At 37.2% G+C, this 14,490-nt stretch overlaps 1 protein-coding gene across 2 annotated transcripts in view; it reads left to right on the top strand.

The window, feature by feature from the left end:
• Positions 1-14,490, top strand: part of LOC109106633 (cAMP-specific 3',5'-cyclic phosphodiesterase 4B-like) — a 130,506-nt gene that overhangs the window by 40,792 nt on the left and 75,224 nt on the right. Inside the window, exon 1 of one of the 2 annotated variants that reach the window (XM_042758344.1) lies at positions 2,841-3,323. The exons of the other annotated variant lie outside the window; for it this stretch is intronic. Coding sequence (XP_042614278.1) covers positions 3,106-3,323 — 218 coding nt within the window. The 5' untranslated portion in view covers positions 2,841-3,105. Of the gene's footprint in view, positions 1-2,840; positions 3,324-14,490 lie in introns of those variants that run through there. 2 annotated transcript variants of the gene reach the window in all.

Genomic DNA, 14,490 nt, shown 5'->3' with positions numbered 1-14,490 from the left:
CATTATTTAATATGAAAGGCAGAAATCACAACTGATGCACTCAGTGTTTGGAGTGAATCTTCCTGGGCTTACAGATTCACAAAATACTTAGCAGCACTGTGCAGGGTGAGAAATGTTGGGAGACGTTTACGAGACAGCTTCTCACAAATTGTAATCCTGTGAAATGATTTAAAATTTAAGTCTGCAGGGGTTGTATTTGCCCTCGTTCTCATTCTGTCACTAAAACTCATTTTCCCTCTCATCTTAGCTTTCTATTTTTCCTCATAATGTCCCTGTTGGTGCCCAGAATCTCTTATCCTTTTTACTATATGAGCTAGCATTGGGAGCCATATGAGTTCCCTCATCGCAGCAGTCAGCAGTAAGGAAATGTCTTTATGTAAGACCTTCAGTTATGTAAGACCTCTTCACTAAGACTCCATCAGTGAATAGGCTCACATCTCAGAAAGGTCAGTCAGAGTGACTTGATCACACTTCTCGTCATTGAACTCGGTGCTAGACTTACATTACTACACAAAACACAAGGTTTGGATTTCACAATAGTAAAAACCCCTACAAAGAATAGTAGTAGTGGTAGTAGAATAATAGTGAATGTGGGATGGTAACCCAAAGTTTATATGTTCAAACCCTAGCAGCAGTGACTCATGAACTGTCACCATTTAGCAAGCCACTTTACTCAAGGTTGATCCCAGAGGACTGTCTGTTGGATAAGGAAGTGTTTGCTAAATGGAAGACCCATCACCTGCAGGGTCCTCAAAATACAGTTTACAGATTTGCACTGTAGTTTTGTACTATGGCATTAGCTCCCTACAGGGTAGTTTATATGTCAATAAATAGAATAGGAGTCCCAGTTTCCCCTCTGTGGGAGTCCATTTACCACAGTGGGGCAAGATCTTTACACTGCAAAAACTGCACTGAAGCCATGTTATTCCCGTCTTTAGAAGATGATCCAGTCAAAAGTATGCTTCCTTTGTCCACATTATATTCGTGTAACACTTTTCATCATCAGCACAGTCCGTTGACGTCTACATACACTTTGCATGGACTCGAGAACATACAACAGCACATGTGCGAGTGATTTGAGTGCTCCAGAAAACAAAGGTCCACTGGGTAGTGCATGAGTTCTGAACATGTCCAACAGCACTCATGCTTCATGTACTGTAGTATATGGCTGATACTATAATTTATTTTATTTTATTTTAATATTTTATTTTATATATGCTGAACTGTGTGCTAGATGGAACAGAACATGAAAATGAAGTGTACCCAGGCTCTAAGGTTTTCTGAAGAGGAGGATGTTTAAGATTTATCAGCTAGCCACTGAGGTGCCTCAAGGTTCAGTTCTTGGGCCCTTCCACTTTTTGACTTACACAACCTCATTTGATATACACAACCTCAATCATAGTGTCTCAGGTGACCAGTGAATTTTTATGATGTCCCTGTTTAAAGTAAATGCAGTAGAATATCAGAATCTCAATCCAGTTTAAACCCAGATCTTTACTTGCTAAACAAATGGAATTTAAGTTATATATCATAGGTCCTCTGTGTTGAAAGATCCGTCAAAACAGCTAATAAAATATAGGATTTCACCATCTGTTCCAACTTTTTTGTTTATCCTTTCATTCATGATTTTTTCCTGGTCTCATTACTTTCTCCTCTCCTTCGTCTCCATGGTGAAGTCCTGGCTGCCAGCAGGTGTTGACTGGCAGGTTGATAGCTGGCTAACATACTTCTATTCTTCAGCATGTCTCTATGAGAGCCAGAGATAATCCTGCTGTGTTGCTGTCACACAGGGTGAGCGGTATGCTGTTTCACGTTCAAATGCGCTTTGAAAGGTATTCTACAATTCATCTCCAGAAATTACATCACGGTTCTGTGATTTGTTTCATTAGGTGTTTATTGGTGTGTATGTCTCTAGGTGTTTATTGCCTTTTGACTGAACATCTGAACACAAGTCACATGAAATGTTCTTTAAAGGAGCTTATGTATTGACTTTCATGGGTGGTTGATGAAGTTCAGCATGTTCAGTTAAAGGAATGTTCATTGAAGGAATTCACATATCATTTTTTTCTGTATTTTTCCTCTCTGTTTTAAATTGCTTTTGATTTCTTTCTATATGTATGTTCCATTTAAATCATTTTCTCTTTCTAGCTATATTTATGTCCCCAGACACTGCTAAATCTTGGCTTAAATTGCTTTTGATTTTTTTTCTTTTATCAGTGTCTTGAACGCCTCTGAGCTGTGAAAGGGCAGAAGCCCTCATCAGAATTCAGCCAGAGACACCCATCAAACTAAGCACAGCTCAGCCAATCAGTTGCAGGGAGGGGCGGAGCTTTTGCAGTCACTATGCACATTCTCTTAGGGCTTTTTTTTTTTTTTTTAATCCAAGGATCTCAAAGCTATTCCATTTATTTTCAAAGCAGGCAGCACCTGGGGTAGCAGTATTAGGTGCGCTCGGTCGTTTTCCTTCCTCCAGGTTTCCTCCCTGCATCAAGTGAAGCTCTGCCTGGTAGTTCCTGAAGAGAGGAGCCACTGATGGGAGAGAAGACCTGCTCTTGCCCACTGTTGAATAATTTAAGCTGGAGTTTCCTGGAGCTGAGTGAAGTAAGTGAAAGTCTGAGGAGCTGCAAAAACAGAGCAGGAGGACTGAGTGGAAGAAAGACATCTAAATAAAAGAACGAACAGTGGACATCCAAAGCAGTTATGTCTGTATAGGAGACATATAGGTCTTTTTTCTCTCGTTTTGCCTAAAAAGAGAGAGACAGAGAGAGGTTTGCTTATAGAAAAAGAGAGAGAGAGAGAGTGTTTTTCTTTTTCTTTTTTTCTTGTTCTCACAGGAAGGAGGTGTGACTACACTGACGGGGACTGCTCTCAGTGTGTCAGTGGAACTGAACAAGGCAGGATTATTCTACTGCATTGCCGAAAGCCTAAGCTGACAGAGGAAGCGAGAGAATAGAGCAGCTCAAGCGCACACATTTATTCCTGTCTGACACACGAAACATCCGCCTGCATGGCATAACCTCTAGTTGACTGAGAGAAACGGAGGGAATAGTTGGTAGTGTGACCCAGAAAGAGCGAAACAAGGCTGTTTCGAACCGCAACATCACCATGTCATCCAATGAGCTGAGTGCTCCGGAATTGGACCCCTGCATTCGTACCTTTAAGGAGCACATGCATTTGGAGCTGGAGCCTCCGAGATTGGGTGCCGGCAACAAGCGCATCACCTCCCCCAAAATATCTCCCCGCAGCTCCCCGCGCCTCTTTCGCAAGCTCATGGTTAACAAGGGTGGCCGCCACAGGCGCCGATTCACCGTCGCACACACCTGGTAAGCATGTCTGGGGTATGATGGGTAAAGAGTGGCGGATCGCAAGAGGAAGGGTGAATGGCGAGGGTTTCAGTACTACATTTTTTGAGTTTTTGTCATGAATGACACTGAATTAGTTTGGGTAAATGTTAATATGGGTCATGGAGGAGTGATGGCACTGCAGGTGTGATTATTGCAGTGCTATGACCAAAATTAGATCTTAATGAGAAAAGAAACTAGTGAATGACAAGTGATGTGTCGACTGCCAGAAAAGAGGAAACAACAGGGTAATTCTGTCAATGTGAAATGACATATTGTGATGCTCTCTTGCAACCATTGCAATCTCCTTTCAGGAACGAGTTAAGACTGTTAACTCTTTCTCTGCAAACTGCTTTATAGATTTTTTAGGCATTTTATGCTAAAATGGCAGACATGAATTTTATAGGCTGTTGGCAATGTCAACATAATAGCCTAAATAAACATAACCTAGTCAAACCTGAAGTCTTTCAAAAAATGCTGTGTGTATACATAATATGTATTATATGTTCAGATAATTTTGCATTGATTTCTTAATATATAGCCCAATGTAAATATATAATATATAAATATGAATACATATAATGTTTATATACTGTATGTGTATAATGTTATTTTTTTTTCTGATTTTGTGTTAATCTACATGTTTCAAAATGGATATATGTGTTTGTGTATCTATATTTGTATATCAATATCTTAATATCTAGTTCAAGATGAAATATTATATTTATAAAAATATATTATAATTTTACAAATGTAATGTATTTTGGCATTGGACTGCAGTGGATGCTAAGTAATTGATGTTGATGCAAAATAAACTCTCCTCCATATTAATTATTTGAAACATTCATTTAGAAAATGAGTTGCTATTCTTGTCATTTCTTGTAAAAGTGTGGCCGTTCAAAGCATCAGCTTTAAAAGAAGGTTTTGCATCACTCATAATAATAACATAGCAAGAGTAATATCCACTCTTATCGCTTACTGTAACAAAATGAAAGCTTTGTGTCGTGAGATGCTTCCTGTCTATTGGAGAGATTGGATCAGTGTTAGGAGGATGTGGGCAGGATATGATGTGACACGGAAGGTTTTTATCCTTTAGTAAATAGAACATTTGTCATCCTGTCTAGACTCTTGCTACAGTTATGTTTTTACTACAATGGAACGGTGAGTTGCTTTTTATGAGAGATCTTATTGAATCCTCTGAAAAGTGGTCACCGTGTGCAAGAATATTTCAGATTTATATTCTAGAATGCAAGGTAATTGGTTTCGTTTGCAAGATAAGCATTAAACTTGTGATGTAGGTGAACTGGATAAGGCTTTGTGCTTGTTTTAGTGCCCAGAATTTAAACCAGTAAGACATGTTATTCTTGGAACTGAGTCTTGGATGTTCCCCACACATGTACCTCTATGGGAGGACTGTCTAAAAGGTGTCCCTTCTTCTGCTTAGTTAGCTAGGCAGAGTGTGTTTAAGGTTTAATTTGTCGGGTACAATACACACTGTGACTGGATTACACCGTGAAACATGCACAGCCACCAGCATGCATTACTCATCCAGACAACCATTAGACACAGACGGAAGAGCATTTAATAGAGGGAGTTTAATGGTGCAGACTGCAATAACTGCAGTGATTTGTATGATTATAGTGGTTGAGACTTTTAGCACCTGCTGCGCACAGCGTCAATGTAAGCGCACACTTTCAATCTCAACCATTCCTAAATTAAACCAAAAATGGAATCAGAGTGATTTGAAATGTCATAGCAGGTCTCTAAAGGAATACTGTAGCCTTGAGTTATGGTTCTCATCCTTTCAACTTGTCTTAATCTAACAGATTCAAAACTGTGTATAGAGAAGTGGTTTTCTTGACCTAGATGTAACGTCTAAATGCAACCTGAATGTCCTCAAATGATCGGATGTAAACTTTTGCAACTCATCAAACATCTTATCGCAAATGTGCATTGTGTGCATGGTGGTTTCACATCTTGTGCAAAAGAGTATCTGAATTACTGTGAGTGGAGGTTCGTGTCATAGTTCTGTTTGTGTTTGGTCCTCCTTGCCATGTTAGGTAACACACACCAGGAATGGAGAGAGGGGGCAGGGCTGTCTTGAGGGAATGAGCTGGTGCATGAACATGGAGGTGGAGAAAAGACAAGTGCAGTCGTGTGGAAAGTCACTGAAGAGAGTCTCATCCCTTAAGGAGAAAATGGAAGGATAATCTCTGATTAACCTTAAGTGTGTCTGAATGTGTTTTTGTTCATATTAGCCTCTCTGTCAAATATAGATATATTTGAGAGTAGCAGGAAATTATTGGGGGAGAGAGTGGCAATGGGGTTGGGACATGAGCACCACTCAATGTCTTTAATATGTGCCATAATCGCTGTGTCATGTCTAGTAATTATTATACCATATTCTAATTGGCATGACAAGCAATGAGCACAAGATTATGTAAAACTGAGGTTCTGTCTTAATCAGCTGTGACAATTAACATGACGTTTTGTTGATTGTTTTTTCTTGATCGATTTTTATTTTTGATCCGCTGAGTAGCCCCACCCACACTGACATCACATTGGCCCAAATTTCAGCCATTACTCCAGTCTTTGGTGTTGCATGATCCTTCAGAAATCATTCTGAAATGCTGATTTGGTGCTCAAGAAACATTTCTTATTATCATCGCAAAATTGTGCAGAGACCTGTTACTTTTTTTTTCTTTTCTTTTTTTATGAGTGTAAAAGAACAGCATTTATTTTTAAATATACTTTTTTTGCAACATTATAAATCTCTTTACTCTCACTTCTGATCAGTTTGATGTGTCCTTGCTGAATAAAAGTATTAATATCTTCAAAAAAAGAAGAAAAAGGTTTTATATGTGTTAGGTGTGAAAGACAGTTTTATGGACCAATGCGAATGAACACTTAATTTCCCAGAATGCCTTCGCTTAGACAGTTAAATTTCTTTGAAATGCAATTCATTGCAAATTCTATTTTCTGTCATTTCAATTCAAATTCCAATTCAACTTCTTGTGGCATGTAGCCAATTTAATTCAAATTCATGAACTTGAAGAGAGCCAGTTCTTTAATTCAGCTCTGCTTATTGAATCACGTGATTCACATCAGTGTGAACAGACAAATAACTTGTTGCTTGGTCATGACACGGTGAATTAAGAGATGGTTAGACAATTTTCTTCAGGTTTTGAATTTGAATCTGAAGATTATCAAACACACATTTCAAAAAGGAAGACTGCAAGGCAGATGTTACTAAATATATAACGATAACATTCCCTCGGCTATACTGTATCTAAAACGAGAAAAATCAACATCCTCCCCTTTTTCATATAATCTGCTTTCTTTTTATCTAATGAGATATTCTTTCATTCTGCCTCCCCAGGGCCTAATATTTGGATCTGTTCCCTCTCTCTGTGGTAGACATCATAATGCATTAGCATACATAAACATCCAAAGCATCCTAAAAATGTTTGGTACGGTCTATTAAAAGTTAAGCAAACAACTCCTTTCCGTTACTCAGTTCCGTTACTGTGGCTTTGGTGCAAAACCGAGTCTTAAAGGGTTTTATTCACATGCCATTTTTGGCAAATGCAAATGTCTCTGCATCACTTTAAACTTGGCTCAGTGTTTGCATGAGGAAATCTGATTTTAAACCTAACGCTGCGCTTATAAGATTCTTTATTTGGACACATCAGTGACTTGCATTTTAAATGGGCCAGTTGTGCTAATTATGTTGGCGTGTCTTGTATTTTGTGTTGTAAACTAGCCTTCCTGTCCCCAGTCATTCTAAAAGTGCTTGTTTACTCTGTGTTGTGCAGCGTGTCAGTGTTTATCAGGCCGCTGGACTGGAATGGTTGATATTCAGAACAGTAGGAGAAAAGGAGAGATTTGTGCACACACACACACACACACACACACACACACACACACACACACACACACACACACACACACCCACACGTGCAGAGCCTCATACATATTTGCTTTCTTTAATATGACAGGCCTGAATCAGATTCCATGGGGTTACATCTCAGCTCTTGACATGTATCAAGAATGTGTGCCTTTTAGTGTGAAATTATATTTTGTGTTAAGCCAAGCAGATTTTCAGATTTTATCTCTTTTTAGTGGTGCATGTACATTTTATCTTTTTGTGTCATTATTATTAACTGTTAAAGGAAATATACTGTATTGTGCTAAAGGTGCTGTTATGCAGTTTGGTTTGAATTTCATAACTTGTACAAAATGAATATGCTTGTGTTGTGCTTGGATTTTTACATCAAGTACATTTATATATAAGGCTGCATTTACACTGCAGGTCTTGATGCCCAAATCCGATTTTCTGACTGTATCCGATTTTTTTACATCATCTTTTAAAAGTGACCCGTATCCGATTTTTGCATTTACACTATACACTGCTGAAACTACCAAACGTAGACGTTCTGACCTGGAAAATGAAGTAAAACAGCACGAAATACAATGGATGCAGATGCAAATAAAATTATACAGTGTTTTGCTTTCCACAATATTTTGAAAAGTCAACAAAAAAAAATCAGCAAAACATTGGTCTCGTACGGCGGAGAGAAAAAAGCGCGCTTAAACCGTGCCTCCCCATATCTCGTGACATGTCTTCAAACACAGATTTATTTTCGTAACAACCCTGCATTTTTGCCTGCACTGTCTCTTCGCCCCAAAGACTTAAAAGACATGAAACCTCCGCATTGCTCCACTGTGTGTATCCTTCGTCCTCCATCGCGCCTATAATCAGTCGTGTGATCTCAGTTGGTGGTGTCCACCTGAGTTGACGTCACTTTTTTAATGACGTACAACTCGCATTTACTGGGGAATATCCGATTTGTCTGCTTACATGGCACACGCAAATGCACGTATCCGATTCATATCCGATTTATTACCACATATGAATGAGGCCTGAATCCGATCTGAGAAAATCGGAATCCATGCGTTTTTTTCCTGCTTACACGTTCACCGGTCATATCCGATCTGTGCCACATTAGAGGAAAAAAATCGGAATTGGGTCACTTGAACCATGCAGTGTAAATGGGGCCTAACTTGAATTTCTCACTAATACTACTTGATCGATTTGCTGTTGATTTTCCACCAATGATGTCACTTCCTGGAAGAGATGTCATTAAACAACTGGTATTTGTTAGTTAAGGGGATATTTACAAGTCTAACTGCCAGTCTAGTTTGCATGCATAGCACCTGACATGGAGATAAGGGCAAAAGCAGTGAAATTATTTTAAATGTACCCATATTGTGATATTCTGATGAAGAAATACTATCTAATATGATTCCGTCTTTAAAAATTGTGAGTTTAATACTTTATACATTATAAGAAGACATTTGATGGGGACATGAACATGTAGAGAAACAACAGTTAGGAAAGCAGCATGGTCGATAGGCATATTGATGACTTGCTTTTAGCACAAAAAGGGGGAGGGTGGTGTGGTCTTTTAACAAGGTGCTGAGTAACAGGATAAATAGAACTACAGCACAGCAACACTCTCACTAGACATATACAAGGTCAAATGCCAATTGCTTTTAGAACCGTAGCGACAGTTTACCAGAAGCATGGGCTAAGTTAAATTAAGTGCACAAGTGAAAGGGTTTCAGCATCTCCTCTTCTCATACTATTGATGTTGCAGTTATGTTGGGTTAAGAGTTCAAGATAATTTGCTGATAAACAAGTTTGCTAACAGCTTTACCACAGAGCCGATCCAGTGTTGCACACACTTTAGATTGAATTAGTGATTTCTGTCCTCACATTCTATATTGCCATCAATAATGCTGATGCAAACACACACACACACACACACACACACGCATGAACGCACACATGCACACACACACACAGTTCCTCTGTTAGGCTTTCAGTACATTTAATTAAAGTTGTGAAAAAGTGTGTGTGTGTGTGTGTGTGTGTGTGTGTGTGTGTGTGTGTGTGTGTGTGTGTGTGTGCATCAGCATTATTGATGGCAATATAGAATGTGAGGACAGAAATCACTAATTCAATCTAAAGTGTGTGCAACACTGGATCGGCTCTGTGGTAAAGCTGTTGGCAAACTTGTTTATCAGCAAATTATCTTGAGCTCTTATCCCAACATAACTGCAACATCAGTCGCATCAGAGTCATTTTATTTAAGTGGGGCTCAAAAATTTGATACCACTAGTGAAAATGCTTCTAGTTTCTAGTATAGTCATTTGCTTGAGCTCTTTTCACCTTATAATTATGACTTTTGAACCCAGCTGTTGGGAAGAAAATGTTTTGCCAACTTTGTAAGAATAGCTAGGTGACCTTTTCACTTGCCAGTTGTTGTTAATGCACCTCGTTCTCTGGATCAGACATTTTCAGGCTGGTAGACTCACTTTTTGCCAGTGAGTTAATCAGTCTCCAGGGCTGAAGTATCTGGAACCATAATTATAATGCTATCTTTCACAAGAACGTTGGTCAAGGCCCACATAAAAAAAAAAAAAAAAAAAAAAAAAAAAAAAAAAAACTACAGTTGTAGTTTAGGGTTTGAGAAGATGTTTCTTTCAATTGATGTTACCAAACAGACCATATCCTTAAAAAGGAGTTTTGAAATGACCTGCAAAAAATACTCTCTCTCTTTCACTTTACTGAAGTAACAACGTAGTAGACACAGTCAGGTCTGTTTTCTGTACAATTTCATGTTATTATATGTCATTGTTACTGTTTGCAATGCATACAGGCTTTAAAAACTGTACTAAACATTGATGATTATAAGACTGTTAAAATTATCTGCTCAAATTATCTCCTCAAATGAGTGATTACTGTTTACTGACACCCATTGCCAGCCTCCATCCCTCCACCCATTTATTTTGCTGTCTTCTAGATCTTTAATCAATCAAATGTGTCTCAGACAGAAAGTAAACACTTGTGACATTCATTTTTGTCAAAGCCGTGATTAGGATATCAAAGTGGGCTCAGCAGGCTGGACAAGAAAAGGCTGTGAAATGTAGAACTGCACAGGAAGAGCTATTATAAATTTAAATGCTGACGTTGATGATGCTGATGTCATGCTTGCCCTGGAATGATAATCTTTCATTGGCTGCATGGATTTTGTGAGATAATAGCAGATATATGATTTGATGCTAGACTTATGGTGTCCACTATGTTGTATGCAAACTAACCTTCTTTTACAGTAACTGCCATAATTGTTCCTGATTTTTTTTTCTTTTTAGATGATTAATTAATTTTGTTCTTAAACATGGTAAGCACACACAAGAAAGATTAACTCAGGACTAGTTTGTGATCTGAATGTAGTTGTCTTATCGACTCACCTGACTTCCTTTACCATGACAGCAACTCCAAGGAGAGTTGCCCTCACACTGTAGTGTGGGACCATTGCAGCATCTGCCATTGCAGTGGTTCTGACATGAATAAACCAAAAGCCAAACACACTCTCTGCTCTTACTTTTGGTACATGTGTGTTTGTGTACCAGAGGGACACATTAACTAATGGTCTGCTCTAATTTACTTGAGACATCACGGCGCTGTTTACTCTTTCTATTTTGAAGTTCAAGCAAACACTTCTCTCTGTTTCTCTCTCTCCATCAAGATCTCCCAAGCTAGCCAGAAATGTATTGTTATTGCACACTTTTGCACACTTGTATTTTTATCTTCTCTATGTGGAACTGTGTGCGGGGGGAAAAAAATCATCAATTAGGATGAATAGGAATGCCTAGCTTTCTTCAGGTACACTACTGTTCAAGCATTTAGGATCAGTAGAATTATTATTAATACGATTATTAATTTTTTTTCTTTTTTAAAGAAATTAACACTTTTGTTCAGCAAGGATGCATTACATTGATCAAAGGTAACAGTAAAGACTTTTACAATACTGTATATAAAAAAAAACATTTTTCTAATAATTTTTTCAACTTTCTAATAATAAAAAAATCCTGAAAAAATTATTTAATCAATAATTTTTTGACATTTTAATTTTTTTTAAAACATTTAATTATAAGAAGCATATTAAATGATTTCTGTACGATCATGAAACACTGAAGAATGGAGTAATGGCTGCTGAAAATTCAGCATGGCAATCACAATAATAAATTATATTTAAAAATATATTCAAATAGAAAACAGTTATTTTATATTGTTATAATATTTCCCAATATTGCTGTATTTTTTATCCAGTGAATACGGCCTTGGAGAGCATAGACTTCTTTAAAACATTTTACCGACCTTAACTTTTAAACAGTAGCCTGTCATAGACCTCCTTGGTTTACTAATCAAAATAGGACCCGTAAAGAGACTGTTTCTTGCATTTTATGTGTCCTTGCATTTCCAGAATGACAGGTGGACTTTGAGTCATTGGATGTCAGCTGTAACGCCAGATCAGTTTGTCATCCTCTCCAGATTGCCAATGTGAATGCCAAGAGATTTATTAGGGGCTTTATCTGGTCTTTGATTCAAAAGCTGTCACTAAATATGCGCATGTATCCTTTTATTTGATATATGTTCTCTTTTAATCACTACAGACTGATGGTACATGGTACGGTGCAGTTTTCTAGTGCCTCGTTAGTTGCTGCAAGATCCAATTTTGCTTCTTAAGAAAGTCCACCCACTCCCTCAAGAAACTCTTAGCGCTCATTAACAGCCTATTCATTATGGAGTACTTACTGAACATATGCACACACCACAGGTGACCACTCTATAATGTACTCCCAAATCACAACTATAATTAGAGCAGGGAGCTGAATTTGGTTTTGTTTTTTATCTTGCTTTCATTCCCTGTGCCCACCACAGCACAGACACAGAGCTGTCTGACACTCTTGTGGGAATGTGTTTCCGCATTTGTGGAACTGAAAGTCTAAATTTATGCAACAAACTGCATCATATACTTGTTTAAAGCAAAATTGAACACTAGAGTGCCACTGTGGTCATTTCGTAAATTTTTAGCAGTCATTATTCCAGTCTTAAGTGTCACATGATCCTTCAGAAATCATGTAATATTCTATAAATTAAGTTAGTTATTCTATAAATTGTTAGTTTTTAAGTGCTTTGAGGTGATGACATATCTATTGTGCAAGAAACCACACTTGATTAGCGGCACAGTTGAATATTAATTAATAATCGATTGTCTGATAAACATAATTTGCATGAAAAGGAATAAATGTTGTTGGTGTTTTACTACCGGTTCATTTCAGCTGAAACTTGCAGTGAATTGTATATATACAATAGGTATATTTTTGGAGTTTTGCAATGTTTGTAGATTCCAGTGAACCAGGGTTGGCAAATTTTCACTTTTTCTTGCAGCTTTCTCATTTTGAAAAATCCCACAGCCAGGGACTTGAATTGGTGTGTTTTTTCAATATAATGTCTTTTCTGAAAAATTTCATAATATTAAGCCTAATGTACATGGAAAGAAGGCATTTTTACTCTGTAAAGTACAATGACCTTGTTAAATAGCGTATGCATGACACAGAGCTAGACTGTCATAGAAAGAAGTTTAAACTGGTTTACGGGTGTTTGGTTTACCCAGGTTTTTGCATTGCTTAATGAATTTGCAAGTCGTTTTTCTCCATTGATAATCACAATGTAGCTTTCCATTCCACAATAACATGGACAAGTAAGGAGCCACATTGCTCTTTCTGAGCATGTGTGCTTGTATGTGTGTTCCATGTGTATGTGTTAGCCTCCTACACTCAGCAAAATCTGTTTATTGCTCTCCAACCTTTGTCCTTGAGTCATGCATGTGTATTTATGTCTCCATACCTTTGCTTGTCATGCGGATGGATTGTTTCTTCTCAGTATATAAGACCTAATTCCTAGGAACCGAGAGGAAACCAATGTAAGTCCCACACTCAGTTGCTGTAGCTGAAGCATCGGAATGCACGGGATGGCAACACACACGTCATTTAAAGGTCATCGTTTCACATTTCTCTGGTGGAATGCTGTGATACCAAAAAGGTTTTCCGTCCTCCTGACTGGTGTACAATGCAAGTTTGGGTAATGGTATTAAAATTTCTGAGAAAAATGTTGAGTGGAATGAGATTTGCATTCTTTGGTGGATATACAAGTCCTTGCAAGAGAGCAAATTAGAATTTCTTTTAAATACCTGAAATGCTGCGTGACACTCACTACACTCATGGCACTCAGCAAACCTTACCATTTAAAAATGTAAAGGCAGCTATAGAAGAAGTCTCTTATGCTCGATATACAGTATTTATTTGATCGAAAATACAATAAATGATTACAATTTAATATTGTAAATGTTATTAAATATTCATATTACATTTTCTTTAGTTTATTAATATTATATTATTACACTTTAAAATATTTTTTTTCTTTCTTTCAGAAATCATTCTAATGTGCTTATTTGTCTATACACAATAAATAGTTTTATATTGTGATATGTAACTGTGATGCTGCCAAAAAACTAAATTACAGTGTGCATTTGTAGGGAAAAAAAACACTTGTTTAGACAATCATAATATATATATAATAATATATATATCATAATTAATCATTCTAGGGTGTATACTTTTTTTTTAAATATTAAGTTTACGGAAACAAAAATAGCACACTTAAGGATGAAATCTCCAAAACAACTTTAAATAGAGTCTCTCCAAAAATGTTGTTTAAAAGTCTCAATTAGAAGAGACAAGTAACAGCAGGGTATAACTTTGGAAAAGTCATGTTTGGAACATATATAGCATATACTGTATAGCCGTATTATTCTAATTGTGTCCTCCATTTCATTTAATATTAATAACATATTGTTTACAATATTAATAGTAACATATTAAGTAATATTAGAAAGAGGAAAACATCATGTTTTCATTTCTAATTAGATTACACAGTGGACTAGCTTTTCATGTTGAATATATGCCATAAATCAGAATAAACAAACACACACACATATTAGAGTATGAGTCATAGAGTTGAGAAAGAAAAACACATTTCAGGAATGTGTTTACATGCTTCCTCAAGCGGCTGATCGTCTGTGTCCAGCATCTGATTTAATGAGCGTATATGAGAATCCCTCAAAGAGGTTAATATGCACACACTATATAACATATGTAAAAAAATGAAGAAATATGTAAAATGTAGAGAAACACTCTCAGTGGCAATACGAGAGAAAAAAACGAAGCTTTTTAGATT

Source organism: Cyprinus carpio, chromosome A6 (genome assembly GCF_018340385.1).
Source record: "Cyprinus carpio isolate SPL01 chromosome A6, ASM1834038v1, whole genome shotgun sequence".
NCBI lineage: Eukaryota > Metazoa > Chordata > Actinopteri > Cypriniformes > Cyprinidae > Cyprinus > Cyprinus carpio.
Note: the sequence above shows the minus strand (reverse complement) of the source record. Positions and strands in the feature narration are given on the sequence as shown.